The sequence below is a fragment of the Rana temporaria genome, chromosome 1 (genome assembly GCF_905171775.1).
Source record: "Rana temporaria chromosome 1, aRanTem1.1, whole genome shotgun sequence".
Classification (NCBI taxonomy): domain Eukaryota; kingdom Metazoa; phylum Chordata; class Amphibia; order Anura; family Ranidae; genus Rana; species Rana temporaria.
Window position 1 is genome coordinate 119,101,057 of NC_053489.1, and position 27,638 is coordinate 119,128,694.

The following is a 27,638-nucleotide window of genomic DNA, read 5'->3' on the forward strand; positions in this document are numbered from 1 at the left end:
TTACAAGCAGCCAGAGGGAAAGTCCTTCCCTTTTGCCACCTTCTGTGGCCTTTTCGGGCTCTCCTGTCCTACTGTACAGCCAAGCAAAGCCAGGATTGGCTTTGATCAGCTGTTCGTGATGGTAACCTGGAAGCAATGACATGACATCACTTCCTGTTTACCATGTTAACGGTGCCATTTAAAAAAATCAAAAGTATTCAGAAACACTGGTCTTGGCGTTTTGAATGCTTTCAAGGGTAGATGAGGGATTTGGGGTATGATAGACCCCAGATCCTTCCATAAAGAGTACCTGTCACGTGTCAGTAGGGTATTGGATGGTGTTAGTAGTTTTAATTTTTATTATTTTATACAATTACATTTTCTAACTTATTATGTTTTTAAAAAAAATTGGGATCCCTCTTAGCGATCTTTGGTGAAATACCAAGGGTCTAAACAGGGGGGATCTGTGCCACACTAGGTAATTAGGGTGTGACCAGGCATACCTGGCACCCCCTGTGCCCACATTTATGGCGGTATCTATTCCTACAATGAAAAAATAACTCATTAAAGGTGGTTACATTTTTTTTCTTTTATTACATGTAAACAAAAGCAAAGACATTGTCATTCACACTAATCTCTTAAAAGAGTTTTCAGACATCAGATTGTTTGCATTCACTGGAAATCAAACCGTATTTGTACAAGTAAAGAAAAGTTAAATTCTTTATTTACAGGCATCAATAGAACATATGCATGATCATTAACAGCTTAACAAACCACATAAACACATCTTAAGTCTTTTCTCAAGCAGTGTTTGAGGAATATTTTCCCGAGACAAAGCTTATACTACTTGCCTGTGTTCCTAAAGAAGCCTTCTTTTTTACTAGCTTCAAGCATTATTTTATTAAAGAATTAACATGGCCTTAATCCAGCCATCTGGTTGGGACATGCTTAGGCCATCCGATTTGTGATGCCCGTCTGGTCTTTAGAAATTTCCCACATTTTTAAAGGTTACACAAGGAGCTACCTTTCTGAATGGATTTTGAATAATTCTCATCAAGACAATGAACCAGGAGTGGAATAAAAAATGTGCGTCATTCTCTGAAGCACAAGATCTCCTGGCCGTCTATCCCCATGCCTGAAAGGCAATTAGCATTTCAACTGGCCAATTTGGTTAGATGCAATGAAGTGCATGGGTGTGTAATTTGCTGCTCTCTGCTTGGTGCTGCTGAGAACTAGCTATTGTGTGTTTCTGCCAAAGTAGCTCCATTTCCAGCACAGCCGCTATTGTTTGTGATCCTACAGAATGAATCAACAAAGACATCGCTGTACATCAAGCTACGGGGAACCAGGGGATGGGGTGCAATAACTTTTTAGTAAGGAAGTTATTACAGTTATTAAATTTCAATGATGGCAATGTTCTAATGAATAAATGAACACAGAGGTCACCAGTGTAGCCTATGTAGTGAGTTAAATGTCTTATGTACTATACCTTTAACAATTTCAGCCAATGAAATTAAGAGGTTGTTGTTGCAGCAACTAGAAACAGATGTTTTCAGTAAACTATAAAATTCACTGTGCACTAAGGCGTAACTAAATGCCTCAAAGCATCTTGGCATGATGCTACAGATAATTCATTAAGGTTTATGTTACAATGTCTAAAGCAGGACTGCAAGCCAATAAAAACAACACAAATTTTAATGCAGCTATCTAATCATTAATACACCCTTTTTCCTGCCAGAGACGTTTTTGCGTTTCTTGCGCACATGTTTAAAAAAAATAAGTTTAGGCCGGAAGATTACACAAAACTCCAAAAATAATATATATTTTCTGAAAGCAGACACCCTGCAGAAAAAAATAGTGGTAGTTCCATTTTTGTATGTCAGACAATATTACTGCAAAGGTCTTCAGTAAAAAACACACTAAAGTGAATTTTAGGACAAAGAAACACAATAAACTACCCACATGTTTAGGCCTGAAGATTGCACAAAACTTCAAAAATTATATATATTTTCTGAAAGCAGACACCCTGTAGAATAAAATAGTAGTAGTTCCAATTTGTTTGTGTCAAACGATATTACCGCAAAGGTCTTCAGTTCAAAAAAACACATAAAAGTGAATTTTAGGACAAACAACCGCAGTTAACTACCCACATGTTTTGTAAAATCTAAAAGACGAGTTTACACTCGAGTAAATAGATACCCAACATGTCAAGTACTTTTTGCGTGCACCCGTGAAATGGCAACAAAATTCAGTACCCTATATTTTCTATAGGCAACACTTCAAAAGCCCCCTATAGGTCATCAGTTTAGTGTTATAGAAGAGGTCAGGTGCTAGAATTATTGCTCACACTCCAGCTTGCTTGGCGATATGTAACATGTGTATCACAATCGCTGTTTTCATGTGTAGGCCCCCTAGACGCATTCATTAACGTTCATATGTGCTTACATGTGGGGGTCTCAAAAAAAATTTGAGGAGAAAGATCTTATGTGCTTGGGTGTAACTTTCTTTTTTTACAAAAACGATTTTTTTTTTTTACTTAGCTTTTTTTTTTTTTTATCACATTTTTATCACATTCTTCAGAGATCATGCACTATTCTGTATTCTATTCTGCATAGAATATAAAACAGGGACACATTAACCACTTAAGACCCGGACCAAAATGCAGGTAAAGGACCAGGCCCCTTTTTGCGATTCGGCACTGCGTCACTTTAACTGACATTTGCGCAGTCGTGCGACGTGGCTCCCAAACAAAATTGGCGTCCTTTTTTCCCACAAATAGAGCTTTCTTTTGGTGGTATTTGATCACCTCTGCAGTTTTTATTTTTTGCGCTATAAACAAAAATAGAGCGACAATTTTGAAAAAAATTCAATGTTTTTTACTTGTTGCTATAATAAATATCCCCCAAAAATATATAAAAAACTATTTTTTTCCTCAGTTTAGGCCGATACGTATTCTTCTACCTATTTTTGGTAAAAAAATTGCAATAAGCCTTTATCGATTGGTTTGCGCAAAATGTATAGCGTTTACAAATTAGGGGATAGTTTTATTGCATTTTTATGATTTTTTTTTTTTTTACTACTAATGCCCGCAATCAGCGATTTTTTTCGTGACTGCGACATTATGGCGCACACATCGGACAATTTTGACACATTTTTTTGACCATTGTCATTTTCACAGCAAAAAATGCATTAAAAATGCATTGTTTACTGTGAAAATGACAATTGCAGTTTGGGAGTTAACCACAAGGGGGCGCTGAAGGGGTTAAGTGTGACCTCATTTGTGTTTCTAACTGTTGGGGGGTGTGGCTGTAGGTCTGCCGTCATTGATTGTGATTCCCTATATTAGGGAACACACGATCGATGACGGCGCCACAGTGAAGAACGGGGAAGCTGTGTTTACACACAGCTCTCCCCGTTCTTCAGCTCCGGGGACCGATTGCAGGACTCCATCGGCGATCGGGTCCACGAGTCCCACGGCCGCAGTCACGGAGCTTTGGACCGGGTCGCGGGCGCGCGACCCACGGCTGGGCATTTAACAATCACGTACAGGTACGTGATTGTGCCCAGCTGTGCCATTCTGCCAACGTATATTAGCGTTAGGCGGTTCTTAAGTGGTTAAGTAAATGAAGGGAAGGTACATGTATAATTTTATACCTGATTTTATATGTTCAGAATCCACTGTAAAGGTATTGAGCAGTTTATATTTACTAAAATACTAAAATCCCCTACTTATAAACATCCGACTTACAAATGACTCCTACTTACAAATGGAGGGAGACAACAGGAAGTGAGAGGAAATCTACCCCTAGGAAGGGAAATTCACTCCTGCAAGAGTTATTATGGGAAAAAGGTACCTCCACTGATGCTTTTTCACCAGTCCATGTTTCCCTAACAATCCAACATTTTTAAATCCAATTGTCATTGGGACAGGAAGTGAGGTGAAATCGTACATGTTACAGGGGTGTTAACCCTTTCCTATGCTATCCAAAAAGCTTAAAAAATAGATTTTTGGGCTGAAGCTACACTTAAAAAATGTACCTGTTCCAACTTACAAACAGATTCAACTTAAGAACAAACCTACAGCCCCTGTCTTGTTTGTAACCCGGGGACTGCCTATAATTCCATTTCCATGTTCTGTGTACTGTGGGAGACCAGATATAATGAATGCAGAGTCCTGGGATTAGTGACACTGTAGCCACTCTGGCGGTATGATTATGTCCGATTTTTGCGTCTCAAAGCAGTACATTGTTTTCCATAGAAATTTGGCGTTTTATATTGTAGAGGCAGAGGCATGTGGGACAGAGGCAGGCGAAGCTGGATTTTTTATTTAACAGAACAACTTGCAGTGCTGTGTTGAAAGCTTGCTCTAAGACGTCTGATTAAATCTTTTTAGACTGTCCACCTTTTAGAGCCAATGAGCAGATGAAGGCTAACAGTTGTTGGGAATATGATAAAATCTTTAGCAACCAATCCATATGATTTTTAACTGTTTTACATTTATAGAAAATAAAATAGGAATGTACTGTATACTATGAGTTAGTTCACATTTAGTATTGCAAGTTCTCTTAGCATTTGCAAATTCTTCATATGTTAAAATCATAGTGGCTAATCTGGAAGAGAAGGTTATATTTAATTATTGATAATAATATTATGAAACTGCTCTTGGTCCACAAGAGTAATTGCATAGAAACATCCATTAGTCTTCGAAATACAAGACTGGTAACATGAACCCCTGTAAGCATGCTTGGAAGAGGTCCTATTGCTGGTATTAATTACTTTCTGTGCACACTGAAGGAAGACACCGGTATAGAGTAAGTATACTCTACATTTCTTTACATGTCTTATTGTTGTTTTTAAATAAGGGATTGCACTGCATTTTTACCTTTTAAAGAAATATTAATAAATAATATGTGTTTTTCCAATGCCTTCTGCTAATGCTAACTGATAATTAAAAAACATTACAGTATATCTGTAACTTAATTATTTGTTCAGGAAGTTTTTTCCTTATTTAACTTATCATTTTTTTCTATTGTTATATTATTTTGTATTTAAAATGATAAAAAATATATTGCCTACAATGCAACAAATTTGTGTGCGTGTGTGTGTCTTTATCTGTATGTATAACTGCATGTATATGAAATAGAATTCAGTTTTTGCTGATCAGACTCTGCATCTACTCTGTGGATTACTGCAAATTATGGTTCTCATTATAATATTATTAATAAAGCCCTTTATCTCGCATAAAGCAGTACGCATTTACCAAAAAGATGGCATATTCATTAAAAGTGTGTATATATATATATATATATATATATATATATATATATATATATATATATATTTTCTAATTTTAAATCCGGGTATGTACCAGTTTAATAATGTCCGTTTGATCAATTGTACATTAAAATGTAATTTATAATTAAAAATGTGTTAATTTTGTCCCAAGTGTCCACTTCTTGCAACCTGAACCTGCCATATTTTTTTTCAACGATGTGATATTTCTCGGCAAAGTTGCATATAACAGATCAGAAAACAAAAAGGTCTTCCTATGAAGAATATAATAAGAATCTATTTAAACCAGTATATACACACAAACATCTTTCACTTCCACGTTTAACTTTTTTGTAATTCTTCTGGTATTTTTAAAAATAGTAACAATATTGGAGCATAATGCAGGTCTTAAAACGGAACTAAACCATTCTATACTTTATAGTCAGGGAAGCTACCTTCTCAGCTTCTGATTGATCTGCAGTTGGCCACATGTGATCAGTTATGACAAAAGCCATTTGATGCATGTACAAGTCATTGTGAGGCCTCGTACACACGACCGAGAAACTCGACGGTCGAAACACATCGAGTTCCTTGTCGAGTTCCTTGTTAGGCTTGTCGAGGAACTCGACAAGCTTGCTTTGCGTACACACAGTCAAGCCAAAATCTCCTCGTTCTCAAACACGGTGACATACAACACATACAACGGCAGGGGAAGTTCGATTCCACTGGCTAAACTCTTGGGGCTGCTTTTGCTAATTTCATGTGTTTGCGTGTTAAATAAAAGTTTGGTAAGAGACGATTTGCACTTTTCAGTCTGTTACAGCTTTAAAAATGTGTTATCTCCATTACAAATGCTACTTTTACTCCCGGCTCATACTTTAATCTGAGCAAGCGCGGGTTTCTTAGCATACAGACGTCCGAGTTTCTCATTGAAAACCAGCCCGTTGAGAATCTCGACGAGCCAAATCAGACTCCCGTTGAGAAAATAGAGAACTTTCTCTCTTTTTAGCTCGTCGAGGTTCTCGACAGTTTCCTCTACGAAAATGTACACACGACCGGTTTCCTCGGCAAAAAAATATATCCTAGCAAGGTTCTTGCTGGTTTTTGCCGAGAAACTCGGTCGTGTGTACGAGGCCTGACAGTTGTGTTTCATGGCATGCCTTGAATGTAACTGTTTTGGGAAATGGGTGGGTTTAGTTACGCTTAAAGTCAACATTTGTTAAAAACATGCACCTCTAATCACATTTAGGCATGTGCAATTTTTTAAGTTACGAATACGTTTTCCGTCATTTTTCGTTATTTTAGTTGATTCGTTAACATACGAATGAACGAATGGTTTAGCGCAATTAATAACGAATAACGATATTTTCAAAATAACGAATATGGAAAACAACGAAGATACGAAAGAAGAAAGAAACGAAAACATAGAAACAACGAAAATACCGAACCCAAAAAAAAAAAATAATTACGAAAAACAAAATGAACGAAAATGCAAACTTACTAATATTCGAAGACCGAAAAGAAAACGAAATGCCGAACAAAGACTAAAAAACGAAAATCAAAACTAACGAAAAATAAATTACGGATCTTCGGAAAACTGAAATGAAAACAACGAAAATACAAAATAATGTAAATTAGCTTTCGTTAGTACTGAAATATTTCTGACCAATAGCCACTGAGCGCTGTCCCTTTCCTCTGAAGAGGTTTGTTCCTTCCCCCAATGAGCTTCTTTCTCATTACCTCCTGGCTCATTGTGTCTTTTTCTGTGTTAGACTGCAGTGCATCTACTTTCTAGATTTGTATTTGTAATATCTGACATATTTTAGTTTTCTTCTACGTCAGACTTCATTCTAGACAGGGTGTGTGTGCTAACTAAGACAGTCAAGTCAATCACAGTAAAATCCGAATTACAAAATTACGACGAGTAGTGTGTCGAATAAACGTAAAATGTATTCTAACAGAATTACGAATGCAATAAAATCTACAAAAGTACGTTTTTACAATCAAAGGAAATTAGACATGAAAATACGAATGATCATAAAGCAACGAAAATATATTTCTTTACGAAAATACGAATGCGGCATGATGGAAAATATAATATAAATACGAATAACAAAACAACGAAAATTAAACTAACGTAAAAACGAAGGAACGAATAAAATCATTTTAAAAATACGAACGCGGCAGAATACAAAATATAACGAAAATACGAATCTCGATTCAACGAAAAATAAACTAACAGAAAAAAACAGAAAACGGAAAAAAGAGTGTTACGAAAATACTAAAGAGTACGAATACGATAACTAACGTCTTACGAAATTACGACTCGTTACGAATCACGATAAACGAACAGAAACGAAACAGAAATAAACGAAAATTTTTGCTGTGCACATGTCTAATCACATTTTGACAATTGGAAGCAATTCACCTTGAACATTTGGAAGCAGGATGTAAATGCAAATGAGAACTTTAGGATTGACTATATTAATTATATTTCAGATTACCAATCCTTAAATATTGTGGTTGCATTCGTTTTTTTTAGGGTTTTCTTCTTTATTTTCACTTGGCGATCCAGGCAGTAACACTGGAGGAGCAACAGAGATACCCTTGGTCAGCAGTATTGTCAACCTGCAGAGATGGTAGTGTTAGATGGGCTGGACTAAGATATTAGGAGGTGAGGACAGCCAGTCAGTGAGCAGTGTGTGGTGAGGACATCCAGTCAGTGAGCAGTGTGTGGTGGTAGTAGTTCTCCAGTTCTTTGTGTGCAGTGTAAGGCTTGAAGCAGCACAGATGGAGCATGAAAGGAATTCCTGCAGTGATAAATGTAAACCTCTCACCTTCAGCCACTTACTCTATGCTCCACCTTCTTCCCAGTCTCAGTTGCTATCAGCCAGAGCAGCCACATGCAAATGTGCATGGGGGAGAGTTTGGTCACACTCCTGCCCCACCCACTATCTCTTCAGCCTGTGGTGATACTGCACAGCTGAGAGTCCCCACTGGGTGCCAGCCTCAGTATGCTATGTGAGGGGCACTAGAGGGACACTGCAACCTGGGGAGAATTTGAACGGCAGACCTTTCCAACCTGGTGATATTGAAGGTTGAAGAGATGGTGGGGACCAAGCACCCTCCTGGTGCTGCCCTTAGATTAGGGTGCACATGCCTATGAGTAAGCATATTTGCGGCCTCACTAAACTGGGCTTTTTTCAATGGGGCCGCATATATGCATGTCTGTCTTTGTGCTGGCCTGCACTCAGTTTTCCAGGGCACACTTATGTTATCACCCCTGCCAGCCAGACAACAGTGATCCCTACTTCTGTGCTCAGGCATGGTTTGGACTCATATACACAGTACCAATGTGGCACTAAAACCCATCCAAAATGGATTAGAAATAGATTAGACTAGATTGGAAAGAGCTCCACGTGTGCCCAAACCACAGCCACACAAACTGTTGAGTAAATATCCAAACGAAAAGGCAACTACATGTGATGTGCTTTAAAATCTTTTTATTACTGCTTCATAAAGAGTATGAAAAAGTTCCAATGTACAAGAGGTTAACGTGTTTCAGCCTGGATGGGCATTGCTTTCCTATTAAAAACTGGCCACACTGGGCATGAGAGCTACAAGATAAATAAAACATGAAAAAGTTCATATGAAATATAAATAACTTTATGAAAGATAAAATAATCTCTTTAAAAAAAGAGAAAATAGAAAATGAAGTCTGTTTACGAAAACACAAATGTTGTGAAAATACTCATACTAATTGTCATACTAATTATCATACTATTATAATGCTTGGTGGTAACAATTTTTATCCAACAATATTTACAAAAAATAATAAAATCGAACAATAAAACATCAATAGGGTAATATTAACTTGTTAAAAGAACCAGGTCAACCAGAAGATAAGTCTTAGGCCGACCATACACGGTTCAAATTGGTAATGGGCAGGCTGAATGTACCAAGTTGGTCAATCGATCAACTTGAGCAAAACTAGCCTGCTGGATTCTCTTGCGATTATAGGTAGCGTAGCCACTAGCTATAATAATGACTGTCTTCTCCCATCTGTGACAGTTTCCTGCCCCTGCCCCCAAATCCCCCCTGCCGCCTCCATGCCGGGACCAGACAATGGCTTAGTGGGATTCCCCAGTCAGCACTGTTGTTGGTGGGTGAATCATGTGAATTTCTTTCCAGCAACCAATGATTGCAGGAAAGAAATTTGCACCAAGTATGACCGGCCTTAATCCAGCTTCATATTAGTGCAGTTCTGTGTGCAGCGTTTGCACGGGCACAGCAACCTTTTCAATTAAATGGGCTGCTGTGCCTGTGGTTCACTAAAGGCAAATAGGCAAATCTGTGCACTGTGCAAAGTGCGGTTGCTCCAGAGCTTAGTAAATGAGGTAAAACGTCACTTTGTAAAGAATACCCAATCACAAACAATTAAAAAAAAAAACATTATTGCTTGCATGATGATGGAATTCAGCAGAGCTTCTGCTCATTTTGGAAGCTAGGGAGCAATTGCATTCGCAGAGAGCAACTGCATTTTGCAAAGTGTACAGTCTATTTGGCTTTAGTAAATCATCAGTCAGTGTAGACCTAAGTAAGCCAAACGTCACTATTTAATAGACTTGCATAAAATAGACTCCTTTGCTAATACATATTGTATTTGCCATTACATGTATTCACCTACTTTTAAAAATAAATGAGGGAAAAAAGTATTTGATCCCTTGCTGATTTTTGTACATTTGCCCACTTATAAAGAAATGATGAGCCTATAATTTTATTGGTAGGTTTATTTTAACAGTAAGAGACAGAATTTTTTTTTCCAGAAAAACACATTTCAAAAAATGTATAAATTGATTTGCATTTCAATGAGTGAAAGAAGTATTTGACCCCTTCACAAAACATGGCTTAGTACTTGGTAGCAAACCCTTGTTGACAATCACAGAGATCAGACGTTTCTTGTAGTTGGCCACCAGCTTTGCACACATCTCAGGAGGGATTTTGTCCCACTCCTTTTTGCAGATCCTCTCCAGGTCATTAAGGTTTCAAGGCTGACTTTTAGCAACTCAAACCTTCAGCTACCTCCACATATTTTCTATGGGATTAAGATCTGGAGACCGGCTAGGCTACTTCAAGACCTTAATGTGCTTATTCTTGAGACACCCCTTTATTGCCTTGGCTGTGTGTTTTGGGTCATTGTCATGCTGGAATACCCATCCATGACCCATTTTCAATGGCCTGGCTGAGGAAAGGAGGTTCTCACCCAAGATTTAACGGTACATGGCCCTGTCCATCGTCCCTTTGATGAAGTGAAATTGTCCTGTCCTCTTAGCAGAAAAACACCCCCAAAAGCATAACATTTCCACCCTCCATGTTTGACGGTAGGGATGGTGTTCCTGGGGTCATAGGCAGAATTCCTCCTCCTCCAAACACGGCGAGTTGAGTTGATGCAAAAGAGCTCAATTTTGGTCTCATCTGACCACAACACTTTCACCCAGTTCTCCTCTGAATCATTCATTAGCAGACTTTAGACGGGCCTGTACATGTGCTTTCTTGAGCAAGGGGACCTTGCGGGCGTTGCAGGATTTCAGTAGTGTAGTTACCAATTGTTTTCTTGGTGACAATGGTCCCAGCTGCCTTGAGATCATTGACAAGATTCTCCCGTGTAGTTCTGGGCTGATTCCTCACCGTTCTCATGATCATTGAAACTCCACAAGGGGAGTTCTTGCATGGAGCCCCAGACCAAGGGTAATTGACAGTTAATTTGTGTTTCTTCCATTTGCGAATAATCACACCAACTGTTGTCACTCTCTCACCAAGCTGGCTGGTGTTGAACTTGTAGCCCATTCCAGCCTTGTGTTGGTCTACAATGTTATCTCTGACATCCTTGGACAGCTCTTTGGTCTTGGCCATGGTGGAGAGATTGGAATCTTATTGATTGATTGCTTCTGTGGACAGGTGTCGTTTATACAGGTAACAAGCTCAGATTAGGAGCACTCCCTTTAAGGCCAGGTTCACACTGGTGCAACAAACGCTCCGACATTGGGAGCTCATGTCGCATGACGTGTGAAAATCAATGTTTCCCTATGGGTGTGGACTTAACTGGTCCGACAGAAGTCGGTCTGACTTTAAAAATGCTCCCTGGACTACACTGGTCCGACTTTGATCCTACTTCAGCCCATTGAATATCACTGAAGTTGGATCAAAGTCGGATCGCCGTCTTGCATGATCTGACTTTGGAATGCGACTTGTGCTCTGATGATCTTGAGGGGGAACTCCACGCCAAATCTAAAAAAAAATAACGGCATGGGCAAGAGCATTCCAGGCCCTTCAGTCTGGTGTGGATTTTAAGGGGAACCCCTTACGCCAAAACAAACGACATTGGGGTCCCCCCAAAATCCATACCAGACACTTATCCGAGCATGCAGCCCGGCCGGTCAGGAAAGGGGGTGGGGATGAGCGAACTCCCCCCTAAACTGTACCGGGCTGCATGCCCTCAACATGGGGGGGTGGGGCTTTGGGGAAGGGGCCCTGCGCTCCCCATCTCAAAGCACCTTGTCCCCATCTTGACGAGGACAAGGGCCTCTTCCTGACAACCCTGGCCATTGGTTTCGGGTCTGCGGGCGGGGGGCTTATCGGAATCCGGAAGCCCCCTTTAATAAGGGGGCCCCTAGATCCCGGCTCGCACCCTATGTAAAGGATATGGGGTATATGGTACCCCTACCCATTCACCTGGAAAAAATTGTCAAAAATAAAACACACTACACAGGTTTTTAAAGTAATTTATTAGGCAGCTCCAGGGGTGTCTTCCAACTTCTCCACACTCTCCGGCCTTTTCTCTGCACTCTCCGGTTCTTCTCCAGCTGTCCAATGTCTTCTGCCGGGTCTCCTCCGATATCTTCTGCTCTTTTGCCCGCTCTTTTGCTAGCTCTTGCCCGGTCTTCTCCGTAATCTTCTTCCCTCTGCTCTTCTTCTGATGTTGACGCGATGCTCTCTCCCACTGTAATGCCGTGTGTGTGGTGCGCTACGACTTATATAGGCAAGGGACGGGGTCACCGGGTGATGTGACCCAGCTCCTTATGACGTCACCACCCGGGGCATGATGGACCTTACTACACATGACATCACTTACCAATTATTATTCTGTCGTACGAGAATTTTTGTACTTTAGTAACCTCTTAGTTTTCAATCTAGAGACTAGCATGCAAAAAAAAAACAGACGATCATTTATTCATTAATCTCATTGTGTGTACCAGGCTTTAGGTGCATATTTAAAAAGCTTCTCATAGATTTTTTTTTTTTTTTTGCATCAGCCTGATGGAACGAAATAAAGCGAGGTGGATGGAGAAATCCTCCCTGCTATGTTATTACATACTGTAGCTCCCAACTATACCTGATTTTGAGGGACTGTCCCTGATTTAGAACAAAGTCCCCCTGTCCCTCCTCATTTGTCCCTTATTTTAGTCTAATCTACATAGTTGTATATGAAATGCACTATTTATCTATCAAAAAGTATTTCCCAGTGCTAAACCTTTCATCCAGGTTCTAAATTGCAGCATTTGTAAATGTCAAAAGCCAGTATAAAGGAATTATAGTAATTATAGTAAAAAAAGCACTCCCAAAATGTTGTGAGGTATGTTATTGTAGAGGGGACTCACTGTCATAATACACTGATCCGCTCTGCAGTCAACAGGCAGCATGACAGCCAGGCAAGTAACCTTTTTAGACAGCAGCCTCCATACTTTCTCATGACAGGTGTCTAGACTCTAGTATAGACAGTCTTGTACATAGAATGTTATACAAAAAGAAAACAAAAATAGAACTCTGTATGAATAGGGGTCATTTATCATGACTGGTATACCTTCTGTTTACAATGCACTACTCTGCCTGAAGTTACTTGCACTGTATGTCACTGTATGGCAGTCACTGATTTCATTGTAAGTATTCCCTCACTGTCTCAGTATGTCTAATAACTGTTATTTATTTTTCACAGGGATGCCCTCTGTTTTCTCCCCTACCCTTATTTTGTTTGCATTATTAGTCACTGGCATATCTGGGGAAACGCAAGTGCAGTTTGCTGGTCAAACTGAATTTTTTGTAAACGAAACTGCCACCACAGTGATACGCTTTGTTATAGAACGGATAGGAGTGCCTGTGAACATCACTGCAGTCGTCGAGGTAAGAAAATAAGTGTCTCATATTGCAAAACTTTTTAGTTTGCTGGTTTTTAGACATGAAATATAGTTTTTAGCACCATGTCTGATCCTGGTTTTATTCCTGGTTCTTAGGGTGGGAATACCTGACTCTATAAAACCAAACAATGTGACAGATATTTGGCACAATTAGCCTTCCACATGCAGGGCCGGGGAAAGGATTTTTTTCTACTTAGACGAAGCTCTGGTGCAGGAAGTGACATCATACTTGTCACTTCCTGGTCTGTGTACAGGAGGGAGGCTGAGCAGACAGAGGTCTGCTGAGCTCCCACCACCTTTACCAGTAGGCCTGCAGGTGGGACAGCGGAGTCCGGTGTACATGGCAGGGGGCATAGCTCCCAACTGTCCCTGATTTGGAGCAATGTCCCTCTGTCCCTCATTCCTCCTCATTTTGGTCTGAACTATATAGATGTATAAAATGTCCTTTTTAGATATCAAAAAGTGTTTCCCAGTGCTAAACCTTTCATCCAAATTCTAAATTGCTGCATTTGTAAATTCCAAAAAACAATATAAAGGAATAGTAGTGGTAAAAAAAGCACTTGTGGGTTTAACCAATCTTGTTTTTTTGTACAATTCTCCTTTAAGGAGGCGAGACAAGGGGTGTATCCTATGCCTGCATGCTTTTGCTGATAGGTGTCCCTCATTCCCGTCTCAAAAAGTTGGGAGGTATGGCAGGGGGGTCGCGGGCGCATGGGGGGAAGCGGCGGTGCTGGAAATGATAGGTGGCTTCACAGCCACTTGTATCACTTCCACATGAAAGCCGTCACTTTGCTAAAGTACACGCACTCCCAACCGCTATAGAGGCTGGGAGTGTGTAAATAAAATTTGTCTGCAGCATGGTAATAATCCGCCCCCCTCCTAGCGCCCTAAGGCAACGGAATGTTGGCTCAAAATTGTATTGCATACACGCGGTCACACAAATGTTGTTGGAAATTCTGAACGCCAAGAACGTGGTCACGTACAACACTATGAGGAGCCGAGAAAAATTAAGTTTAAAGATTCCAAGCTAGCATAAAATTGATTCCGAGCATGCGTTGGATTTTTGTGCATCGGAAATTGCATACAGACGATTGGAAATTCAGACAAGAACTTTTGTTGTCGGAAAATTTGAGAACCAGCTCTCAAATTTTTGTTCTCGATGGAGCCTACACACGGTCAGAATTTCCGACAAAAAGCTCACATCGAACATTTGTTGTCGGAATTTCCGATTGTGTGTACGCGGCATTAGGGTAATGCTGTAATGCACGTGCTAGCTAGAACAGTGACAACTCGTTTCTATCATCAGAACGGCTTGTTAACAAGAGGTTTTCAAGTATGTCAGAAACTCTGAAACTTTGTAGAATATTTCAACTCCATGAGTAATCTTATATCAGATTTTGGTAATGTTTGGGTTACTGATACAGGAAATCTGCACTATGTTTGTTGCTGAGATGTTGCATTATTATAAGGACAACCCATCCAAAACTAATATTTTAGATGGCTTACGGCCATATTTTTCATTGACTCAAGAGCAAGGTAGTCTTGCTTTCGTATTGACTTTTTAAATTAATTTTGTTGTATTTTACCATAAATGTATGCAATGGAGAATGCAGCATGGTAAAGTTAAACTGTTAAACAAGTATACAGTGGGCAGGTCTTCAAATTAAATTTCACAATGGGGTTGATTTACTAAAGGGAAATCCACTCTGCACTACAAGTGCACTGCAAGTGACTTGTAAGTGCAGTCACTGTAGATCGCTGTAGATCTGAGGGAAAGCTCTTAAATTAGGGGAAGCTTTGCTGATTTTATCATCCAATCATGTGCAAGCAAAAATGCTGTTTTTTATTTTCCTTGCATGTCCCCCTCGGATCTACAGCGACTGCATTTGCAGTGCACTTGTAGTGCAAAGTGGATTTGCCTTTCGTAAATAACCCCCAATATATAAGAAACTGATTTCCAATCCAGCTCACTTTAATATTCTCTTTGGGTTGGCTTATTCGGCTTATGCAAATATCTGGTTATCATGTCTTCAAAAACAACCTGTTATACAGTCTGAGAATATGTAGCAGTGAAATAACAGAACCTTCTCATTTATAAGAATGTAACCACCCATTGCCATCCCCACACATTCCGCTTCTTTCCTTTTATAAAAATCTGACCTTTTATCCAGCATGGGTATTTCCAAGAACTTTTAAGGCTTGGATCAGGGCTGAAATTACGTGTTTATATCACATAGCATCAACAACTACAATTCAACCTTTTCCAGACCTTTGTGAGGCATCCGGCCTCCCCACTACAGAAATTTTCAGATACCTTCAAATCAAAAACTTTTATGGACCTTCCCTTAGCCTTAGCGATAATTTAAATAATATTACCCAATTTGAAAGGATATGTCTCAGAGATCCACATGCCAAAGGTCGTATTTCAATAATTTATTCCCAATTGATCACTAAAACAAATACCATAATACCCTCTTATATTGCTAAATGGGAATTAGACCTGGAATGTAAAATTAATAACGAAACCTGGACAAGCATTTGGTCTAATACTAGCTCTTCATCTATACATGTATCGACAATGGAAACATCATATAAAGTGCTTTCCCGCTGGTACCTGGTTCCCAATAGATTAGACAAATTTTCATCAAACTGCTCAGATCTCTGTTTCCGCGGTTGCCCAGACAAAGGAACATATATCCACATCTGGTGGCAGTGTCCACTTGTAAGGAAATTCTGGGAAGGGATTTTTAGAATCGCTTCTAAAATATTTGACTGTATTATATTACCAGATCCAATGACAGCCTTACTTAACATTAAACCAGAAACCCTTTCTCGGAATCAACATAAGTTATTTTTTTTGTTTATGATAGCCGCGAAACAGGTAATAGCTAGTGCATGGAAATCACCTGCATTACTGTTGTCGGAAGCCGAAAAAAGAATGAATCTTTCATTCGTACATGCTAAACTGGAAGCGCTAGACAAAAATGGATTGGAAAAATTTGATAGCATAAGGAAACCCTGGGCCATATACTATACGCCAGACACTTTTGACTCAAGAGTTCTCATGTCATGGTATTGATACCCTTTCATGGATAATAGTGAAATAAAATAAATTAAATCCACCTTCGGAACACCACTACCCTCTCCCTTCCCTCCATTAGTTCCCATTCCCATTTATTAGTAACTATTTTTATTTATGTATATTTATATCTGTATAATACTTCAACTCCTACAACAGTACAATTATTATTGCATTTATCTGTATTTCAATGCTGTATCTCATTCTAAGTTGTTGTCATCTGACATACTGTAACTGTTGTAATCTATTACTTTAAAATAAAAACATTATAAACGAAGAATGTAACCACCCACAGGGTTCTGTAATCTGATTCTGCTATACATACTTTGTAGCTGGGTGACTGATAGCCCCTGACCGGCTATCAGAGTAATAAGTTAGTGTATAGCCTACCCATGTTTTTTTGTTTCTTCTCATTAACCTCCCTGGCGGTATGATTCTTTCAGAAAAAACATGCTGAAAGCGGTACCATTATTTGCAAGGAAATTTGGCGTTTTATATTGTAGGTCTGTAATTTTTAGAAATAACTCACTTAAATCTGACCAAACAAGATTCTAATAGGCATCCCGGGTATGACATTTTTTTAAAAACAAAATTATAAATTATAATATAATAAATAATTATAAATAATTATAACAAATAATAATATAATTATAATAAAAATTATTCAATAATGTAATCAAATTAAAATCACTGAAATTTGCTCAGTTGCAGAATTGTTGCTGTCATTATTTTTTTTTTTTTTATGACGAATTTCCCCACAAATCGCTATCGCACAATTCTGCAAGTGATTATAATTTATTATCGCTGTTTTTTAGCTGATCTAAAACTATTTTTGACATAAAGGGACACTTTTGGTTGCTATGGACAATCTACAGTTTGCAGGGAGAAAGAAACGTTTTTATTATATAAAATGACATGCATGACACAGGACAGACCACTAGGGACAGGGGGGGTGTGTTTTTTTTACATACAGTACTGTAATCTATAAGGTTACAGTATACTGTATATATAGTGTTTGTTTTCTTTTTTGAATTTGGCGCCGTTCTCCGTCCCCGTGCGTCGTAACATCGCAGGGAACGGAGATCGGCGTCACACGGAGGCACTATGTGAATCGAGCGAGGTCCCGCTCGCTCACACAGCGCGTTGGCATCGCTGGATCCAGGGACAAGGTAAGTAAAAAGTGCCTGTGGATTCAGCGAGGCGAGCCGAGACTGACTCGGGGTTACCGATCGTAGCAGGAAAATCTAACCCCGAGTCAGTCTCGGGAACACCGCCAGGCAGGTTAATGGAGAAAAATATAAATTTTATCTTTCTTTCCTTGCAACAGAAAAGGGTAAAAGTAAACAATGTGTATGTGCACAAAACAATTATAATAATAATGTTTTTATTTAAAAAATAAATAAATATAAATTAGCTAGATCAGGGTTTGATCTGGATCAGTGCCTGAGTTAGGGTCAAGGTTAGGGTCCAAACAAGAATTAATGTGGTGTATGTGGTATTGCTGCGATCGTCAGAAGCAGAAGAAATTATTTTGAGCTGTTCTTTGGTGGTAGGTTATTGTAATAGCAAGAAATATACAGCTAAATTAAAAAATTATATATTTTTTACTAATTCTCAAATTATTGAATCATAAAATCATTCATGTCTTGATAATACTGATTGCGTTGTTCTAGTTGGTGGAAAGTGACACAGGAGATTTTATAGCTACTGCTACTGCTGCTTTTATACCCGACTGGGAATCCAACCGTACTGTCTACATCTCTGTGTGTGATGATGATTTCCCAGAGGCAGATGAGACATTTCATTTCATCCTAAAACTAAAGGTAAGAAATGTATATGCAACTTTCATGAAAATAGATTTTGTATCTCTGTTTTGAATATTTGTTTCTACCTTGAGTTAAGGAGTCTTAAAGCGGAGGTTTACCCTCCCCCCTCCGGTGTCACATTTGGCACCTTTCAGGGGGGAGGGGGTGCAGATACCTGTATAATACAGGTATTTGCACCACTTCCGGGTATAGACTCCCATGGGAGTCCTGCCCCTTTGCGTCAACACCGCCCCCTCGTTGTGTTCTGGGAAACACACGGCTCCCAGAACACAGCGGGGACCAGTGAAGATGGCGCAGCGCGACTCGCGCATGCGCAGTAGGGAACCGAGCAGTGAAGCTGCAGTGCTTCACTTCCCGATTCCCTCACCGAGGATGGCGGCAGGGGAAACCGAGAGCCGAGCGATTGCTCGCCCTCGGCTACCGACGTCGCGGGCGACCTGGACAGGTAAGTGTCCATTTTTTAAAAGTCAGCAGCTGCAGTATTTGTAGCTGCTGGCTTTTAAAAAAAATATTTCAGGTGAACCCCCGATTTAATGACAGAGAAAGTAGTGGCCGATAAGTTCTATAGAATGTGTGCCTTTGTTTAATAAGCATTGCTACACACACACAGAGCATACATTATATGTTGTCACACATGCCGGCCTACACTATACTTGCATAAGGGTCTAGGTGATTAATAGTCTTTTAAACCTATGGTCAATTCCAACCAGTATTTGCATGACTTCTTAGAACATAGCTTCCAACTGTCTCTGAGTTGGAGGGAATTTCCTTCCTATGGATCAACATCCCTCTGTCCTTCTCTCCTCCTCATTCGTCCCTCATTTTGATCTGATGTACTGTATATACTAGACATGTGCACACTGAAATATTTTGTTTCGGAATTTCATTTTCGGCTGAAAAATACATATATATATTTATTTAGTTACTCACAATTTTTTTTTTTTTTTTTTTGTTTCGTAAAAAAATGCATTAGTCTGAAAATCCAAATTAATTAAGGTTGAATCTGTCATTGAAGGCTTAAGGTGATCGTCAAATGTTCTAAGAAGATTTGACGGAGCAGCTAAACTATACGACGCCGCAATCGTACATTTCTGGTCGAAAGTTCTGCCTACAAGCTATAGAAGAATTGTAATGTTGTATGACACTAGTAATAAATATATTTATAAATTATTATTGCTAGTCAACCAACATTCAAATTCTTCTATAGCCTATGGGCAGAGCATTTGACCGGAAATGTACGATTGCGGCATCGTACAGTTTAGCTGCTTGTTGAATCTTCTTAGAACTTTCGACAGACACCATAAGCCTTCAATGACAGATTCGACGTCTGTATGTTTTTTGCTGCTTCGCCGAATCTTGGTCATTCGTGTCGAATGGTCTACCCCAACACTGTCTCGATAATGTCGAATCTTTTCTCTCTATGTCAAATCTTTCCTCTCTATGTAGAATAATCTTGGACTAATAGAGTTAAGGTTAGGCACATTCGACCACAGGTTCGATAGACACAGATTGCTATTGTCAGTGTCATGTCAAATCTCCTGTCTATATCGAACTGTTGTAGCAACGAAAACGAAAATAAAGCATTTTTTATGTCGGATCTTTCGGATTCTGCACGTTCGTTTTCGTTTGTTAAAACGATAACGAAATACCCGAAATTCGGACGAAAATGCACATGTCTAGTATAAACCTGTATATAAAATGCACTGTTTATCTATCAGTGTTTTACAATGCTAAACCTTTCATCTGATTTCTAAATGATTTGAATTTTTAATTTCAAAAGCCAGTATAAGAGAAAAATAGTGGTAAAAAAGCATTTGTGGGTTTAAGTTAGGATTGAATTTTTGTGTATTATTCTCCAAGTACTGTATTTATTGGCATATAACACTCACTTTTTTACCCTGAAAATAGAGGGTAAACTGTGCCTGCGTGTTATACGCAGGGTGCCATGGAAGGTTTTTTTCCTGAAACTTCCCTCTTAAAGTTAGGGTGCGTGTTATACGCCTGTGCGTGTTATACGCCGATAAATACGGTAATAGGATTGTGACAGGGATGTGTCCTGTGCCTACATACTTTTTGCTAATAGACAACCCTCTTTCTTATCTATTAAAATTGGGAGGTATGTTTAGGGCAATTGACTGACAGGTAGGCGCCACACAAAATGGTGATAGATTTTTCATTATATATTTTTTTTATAATGCGGTACACCTTTATTCCTTAGTACTACATATATTATTGTTATTATTACTAATACCATTTATTTTTTTGTTCCTTGAGTACGATAACAAATTCACTGAAAATGTGTTTTATTCATAAATGTATGGCTCCTTCCACACCTCCCGGTCTTCTCAATGTGTTTTCTTTGAGGAGTTAATCTTTATCTCTTAATTTTTGGCCTTTTTTCTAATTTCACTCGCTGCAGTTAAATCAATATTTAGTCAGATTATCGTATATGACATTTGATGTTTATGCTGGCATATAATAAATTCTGTGCGTTACTTTTTACTCCATGAAAACAGCTTAAAAGAACAAAAGACAGAACAGAACCACAGATGGTACACTGAGCTCATTCCTAGAATCCTTTAATGTCATACATCCTCTGAATATTTTATTTCCTATTTCTGTGGTGTCATTAATAGACTGTCAGCCTATGATTAATGCTCCCTTGACTGTCCTCATGCAGGTCTGGCCAGGCCAGATTAGTCCATTACTTTATTCACTTTTGTCTGTGTTGTGTCTAAGCTTTATTGTGTCCAGGGAAAGTGAGAATCCCTCTATATGGTATGTAACCTTTGTTGTCTTTGCTTACAGAACCCGCCACCAAATACAAGTCTTGGAGTACAAAAAATAGCCTCTGTCACTATACTTTCAAATGATAATGCCTTTGGAATTATATCACTTAACATGGTACAGTATATATTCGATTTTCCTACCAGCACCACACAATTTTATTCTCATAAACACAATCCATTCCGCTGATACTTATAGCTCTCTTTAATACAGAATTGCATTCTTGGCACTCCGATAAAGGGGTTTTGTTTTATTTTAGTCTACCTCTCCCTTGAGTACCAGCAGCCCTCTGCTTCATTGGTGTCTGAAGCCCTGTACACACGGGCCAGAATCTCATCAGGGAAAAACTGTCGTTTTTCCTGACGAAATTTTTGGCAAGAATCTCTTGCCGTCCGAGTGTACAGACACTCCTTTCAGAAGAACTGTGGTTCTTTTGGAAGGCAAGAACGCGGTGACATCATCGCTCACGACGAGCGTGCGCTGGTCACATTTCGATGCCGTCACCGCCATCTTGCTGCACCCTACCTATGCCTAGGAAGCTACCGCGCATGCGTCAAAGTCATTTCGAGCATGCACGGGTTTCCACGGCGACAGGTAAGTATACACACTCTCGGGTTTCTCGGCAGGAAAACATGTTCTCTATTTTTCTCGTCTGGGTTTTAGGCAGTTTTCTTGACGAGAAACCTGAAAGCCTCGTACACACGCTTGTTATAACTCGGCAAGAAAGCTCTGCCAGCAGTTTTCTTGCTGGTTCTTGCCGAGAAAAACGAGCATGTGTACAAGGCTTAACCCACATATTCTACTCAGACATGGCTAGCTTAGGTGATTTTTTTTCTCCTAGAATGTTTTCAGTGCTGGTGGCTGTCTTCCTTCCTATGGCTGCAAGTTTCTTAATTTTCCTAATGCCAGACTGTATGTTTCCTATCTGTGAGAACTATCTTCTAGCTCCCACTAGAGGGTGACAGCACATCAAAGATTCATTTGACAAGAGGCTGCAGGTCCATCCAATATATTTATGAAAGTCTTGCTGAACCTGGCAACAGATAAAGTTCAGATTTAGCATTTACATTTTTTTTTCAAGATAGCATTAGCCTTTTACTGATCAATTTTAGTTAGGAGTTGCTCTCTTAACATACTGATTTAAGGTGACCCTATTGTTTTTTCCCTTTCCGTTCAAAAGTTTTACCGAAATTATAGTCCTTTAAAACTAAATATTGGTTTCGGTTGGTATGACAAATCCCATTTACCCAGTAAGATGTCTTTTCCATCTCCCTCCTTATCTGACGTAGCAGTGCAGCCCATTGCCAAAAAGTATCACACACACTATCTGCTTAAAATGTTACGCTAATGGAGACCAATAAGAAATTGCATGGGTAAATGCACTCTAGACTTTCTTCTGAACAGTCTTAATAGGCCATGCTGCTAATAACAAACCCCTGGCTGTCTGCATTCCTCTACATCTGGAGATGTCATTGACTCGGCCCACATTCAGTTCACTTAGGATATCATGAATGTGCTTATAAGGATTGCCTGAAAAATGTATCCAATATGCAAAACACTTGTGTAAGAATTCTCTGATGAAAGCAAACATTCTCTTCCCATGTTGCCAAAGAAAGTTTTAGAACAGTGAAGTTGAATGTGTTCAGCGTTCCTGTTAATGAAGTCTATGCTAGCACACTAATCTGCTTTACAAGGAATCAGCCAAGGAATGGCAGCTACCATCACATTCTCTTTAACAGGTGTTCGTATCTTGTGATGTGCTGCCTAGCCTACTTGCTTGTATGCCTTATTTACAAGCATTTTTTTCAGTTATTTAAAATAAATTTTAAGAACAGCATACTGATTCTCATAGAGGTCTTTAATCAGTCATTTCTGTAACTGATATAAAATGCATTAGCAGGTATACATATGAAATATTTTCTCCCAAAGTATTTCTCTGATTTTATTTTAGTTTCTGAGCCGATTAGTTTCTTTGAACTGTAACATGAAAAGCCAGCTTGGACCCTGGATTGATCTCTCTATGTGAGATCCTTTGGCTTCATTGTTTCCTTTCTTCCTTGTGATGTTGGCACAGTTTCCGATTGAGTCTTTATTCTATCTTCCTTTAGACATCCTACATGACAGTAAGTGAGCCACGGGGTAGAAACCAGACGATGGCCCTCCTTCTGCTCAGAGAGAAAGGCACCTACGAAAGCGTGACTGTGACTTTTGAGGTGAGCTCTGTTCTATGTGCTGTATTGTGTTAATGTAGCATACAACATATATGGCGCTTTTTTGTTTTTCATTGCTCAACTGCAACATCCTATTTACAATCCCCTGCTTAGCAATTTACTTGGTGTTCTGAGAACATCTAACCCCAACACTGTGATTCTCTTGGTCAGGGATTCCAAACTCCACACTTCAGAGTCTCTCCAATTACTAATTTAGTGTCACTTACTCTGGCACTTACTCGAGCACTTGCATATACTCGGGCACATGCAGAAAAACAGGCCATGTGGCACTTTGCTTATGTTAATTCATCCAAGCTAGAGAGATGCCCTTTTTTTTGCAAAAGCTCCAGTTTTCTAGAGCGTTGATAAAAATAATCATAATAATAATAACAACAAAAACAACAAAAAGTGCTAACTCAAGCAAAGAGTGATTGTATTTTTTAATAATAGTATTTTTTTGTAATAACACATATGTTATACATACCTGCTCTGTGCAATGGGTTTGCACAGAGTAGCACCAATCCTCCTCTTCTGGGGTCCCTTGCCAGTGCTCCTGGCTTCTCCCCACTGCCGAGTGCCCCGATAGAAGGATGCTTTCTCTATAATGCAGGCTTGCTCCCGTGCTGCTCTGTCTGTGTCTATTAACACAGACAGCATGGCTTGGCCCTGCCCCCACTCCCTTGTTACAGTATCCCACTGCTATCAATCTGCCCAGTGAGGAGGGGGGAGAGCAGAGAGAACCACTGCTCTAATGCACAGCACAGTGTTGAGATTGGAATCAGGTAGGTACATGGTGGGTTGAGGGGGGATCTTGCAGCATAGAAGGTTTTTTACCCTAATTAAAACATTTAGGCTTTGGAACCACTTTAACTTTGTATAAAATACCCAATCAGTTGCAATTTTTTTTTTTTAAAGCATTTTTGCTTGCATGAGATTTGCTTTGGGGAAAATGAATGCAACTGCACTTGCAAAGTGCACAGTCTATATGCCTTTAGTAAATCAACCCTAGTGATTAAACAGAAAATGTTAAACAGGCTCATAATGGCATTTACACTAGTACTGTTCAGCATTTTTATAATGTGTCTGATCTTGCAGATAGATGGTGGGCCAAATCCAGCTGAAGAAGACATATATCCAGCTAAGGGAAACATTACTTTTTCTGCTGGCAGGTCTACCTTGGTTTACAATTTGACAATATTAGATGATCAGGTGAGTAAAAAAACCTTTAAACCCTATGCAGATTAGGACAACTATAAACATATACGCAGCTTGTATTAAAATGACCTTTTTCTGTTTTCTTAAGATTCCTGAAAATGATGAAAATTTTACTCTGAAACTTACAAATGTCTATGGAGGTGCAGAGATCAACACCACAAGGGATACACTTCAGTTGACTATAAAGAAAAATGATAGCCCAGTGCGCTTTTTTCAGAGCTCATACATGGTGCCAGAGACAAATGATGTTATTAACATTCCAGTCCTCCGAGGAAAGACTATCTCCGGCATGGTTGTTGGTTCTGATGACTCTGAAGTGTCGGTCACTTATAGGATTGTAACTGGAAACACAACATCTAGTGCTCAGCTTCAAAGTGATTTTCTAGACTGTCAGCAAAACAATACTATTGTCTTTCCTCCAAAAGTCCAAGAGATAACTCTGAAATTTCAAATCATTGATGATCAAAGCCCAGAAATAGCAGAATCCTTTCATGTTGTGTTAATGGAAGATACCTTACAAGGCGATGCTGTATTACAACATCCCAGTGTTGTCTATGTTACCATTGAACCTAATGATAAACCCTACGGAGTTTTATCTATTAATAGTGCCATATATAATGAGATGCTTGTTATTGATGAAGATCGAGTATCACGGTAAGACTTGGTAAAGGGAATAAATAAGAGGTAAATTGAACTTTAACCTCCAGGGAACTCTGTTTAGTGTGTGGCTTTAACAGATGCATTCATAGGTCACTTATTTCAAGGGTGACTCAATTTTTTGAGAATATATATGGTAGGGTGAGATGACTAAAGTACTCTCAGTCATCTAGATTGTAAGTTCATAGTGTAGTGTAGTTCATAGTGTAGTTCTCTATCTTGCATGTGTCACAGGGAATTTTTTTATGTGCATTTATTTAATTATCTGTACCACACAGTTTTTATTCACTTGTATGTACTTTGTTCTACTAAAGTAGAAAAAGTAAAGATACTTTTTTTGTAATCTGTGTCCATTTCGAGAGTTAGGTACAACAGGGAATGAAAGGTATCCAAAGGAAAATCCCCTTTTGGCCTGTTTCACGTCATGAATTGCACAGGAATTCCAGTGCAATTCACATGCTATCCGGGTACAGTGTGATTTAAAGCGGTTGTAAACCCAAATTTACAACTTTATATTGCTCAAACTATCGTAATCTCCCCAATGCATCGCTATCTTTCTTTTCTGTCCTACCTTTTTTCTTTCCTGTATACCGCGGATATGCCTAATGATGACGTCGTTCCTCGCATGCGCCGTACGATCTTTCAAATCGGTAAGCCTAGACGCTGCCGGCCAAATCACTGTTTATGTCGGGGCTGCGTCATTTCCTGCTGTTGACGTCAGCCCCGACATCTCGCGATGGTTTATGCTGACTTTTCCTCCCCCCCAGAGGAAACGAAGAAGATGCTTGAATATTCACCTGCATTGCGCACGCGCGGGATTTTGGGAAGAGCAAGGAAGTGTGGGCGGAAGTGTGCAATGCATAAGACGCTGTAAACCATAACAACAATGGCGCGTGCTAACTGGAACAATTATACTGCACAAAGGCAATGATTTAAACGGTAGGACTAGTTACATCAGCTATTACATAGCGATCGATCAATGTAGGAATGCAATGTCTTTCGGAATATATAAGTAGTTAGGAGAGGACATGAGGGTTTACAACCGCTTTAAGCCCATTTATTTGAATGTGCTGAAATTATGCTGGATCGCACCAAAATTAGTGCATGCTACTACTTTTAAAAATGCACAGCATGCAGATTGTGATCCAGTGCAGGCAAACGCACTGTGTTTGCGACCTTCATTAGGGATATTGTTACGTTAACATTGAGGCCTCGTACACACGACCGAGAATCTCGTCATTAAAGAAACATCATTTTCCTCGATGAGTTTCTTGTCAGGCTTGTCGAGAATCTTGTCAAGCTTTCTTTACTTACACACTGTCAAGACAAAATCTCGTCGTTCTCAAACGCGGTGACGTACAACGCGTACGACGGCGCTATAAAGGGGAAGTTTGATTCCACTGGCGCCACCCATGGGGCTGCTTTTGCTAATCTCATGTTACTGCGTGTTAAGTAAAAGTTTGGTGAGAGACGATTCGCGCTTTTCAGTCTGTTACAGCATTACGAAAACTACTTTTACCAAAGGTGCGCTCCCGTCTCATACTTTATTCTGAGCATGCGTGCGTTTCTAAGCATACACACGAATGTGTTTCTCGTCGTAAACCAGCCCAACGAGAAACACGATGAGGAAATTGAGACTCCCGACGAGAAAAAAGAGAACATGTTCTCTTTTTTTCTCGTCAAGATCCACAACAGTTTTCTCAACGAAAAACATACACACGACCGATTTCCTCGGCAAAAAAGCTCTACCACCAATTTTCTTGATGGATTTTGTCGAGAAAAACAGTCGTGTGTATGAGGCCTGAAACCCGCTGCAAATCACAACTGCACTGCATTTTGCATGGGGTGCGGGAAACGCACATGGAACATGGGTTTCCCCACACATCATTCTGGTGTGAACCTGCCCTTAGATCAGATATCACCATAGAAAGTGCCTCATTGCCAGATTTCCCCCATCTTCTCTTCTGGTGAGAGCTCAAACTTTTCAAATTTCCCTCACTTTCTGTCCTAGTGACTGACTAATCCCTAGGACAATCCTTCAACACCTTATTCAAAATGTAGCTTTAGATCAGTTTCAATAATAAATACACTCATTATTTGTCCCTTCGTTGCTTATTTATATAGTGCTTTAAGTATACATACCAAGTTCTACCTTAATAATGTATATCAGCATGTAATTTTCAAAATGAAAGCTATATAAACTGTTAGAACATTGTTTATTCGAGAAACATTTTCCATCCTGCTCCTTGGAAATTTCTTGTCACTGTGATTGAAAACAAACATTGATTTGACTGCATTAAACAATAGAAGAGCAAACAAATGTTCTTAAAAAGGAAAGCTTCTAATACGATTCTACTAGTACATTTGAAGTTTTAGACACATCTATAAGAAAAATCCACCCAATAGTCACTGAGGGACAAAG

The 27,638-nt window shown here is 39.4% G+C and overlaps 1 protein-coding gene across 1 annotated transcript in view; it reads left to right on the forward strand.

Moving 5' to 3' along the window:
- Positions 1-27,638, forward strand: part of ADGRV1 (adhesion G protein-coupled receptor V1) — a 576,045-nt gene that overhangs the window by 37,240 nt on the left and 511,167 nt on the right. Inside the window, exons 3-8 of the mRNA XM_040342090.1 lie at positions 13,244-13,428; positions 18,195-18,344; positions 21,156-21,251; positions 23,243-23,347; positions 24,440-24,553; positions 24,648-25,213. Of these exons, the coding sequence (XP_040198024.1) occupies positions 13,244-13,428; positions 18,195-18,344; positions 21,156-21,251; positions 23,243-23,347; positions 24,440-24,553; positions 24,648-25,213 (1,216 nt within the window). The remainder of the gene's footprint in view (positions 1-13,243; positions 13,429-18,194; positions 18,345-21,155; positions 21,252-23,242; positions 23,348-24,439; positions 24,554-24,647; positions 25,214-27,638) is intronic.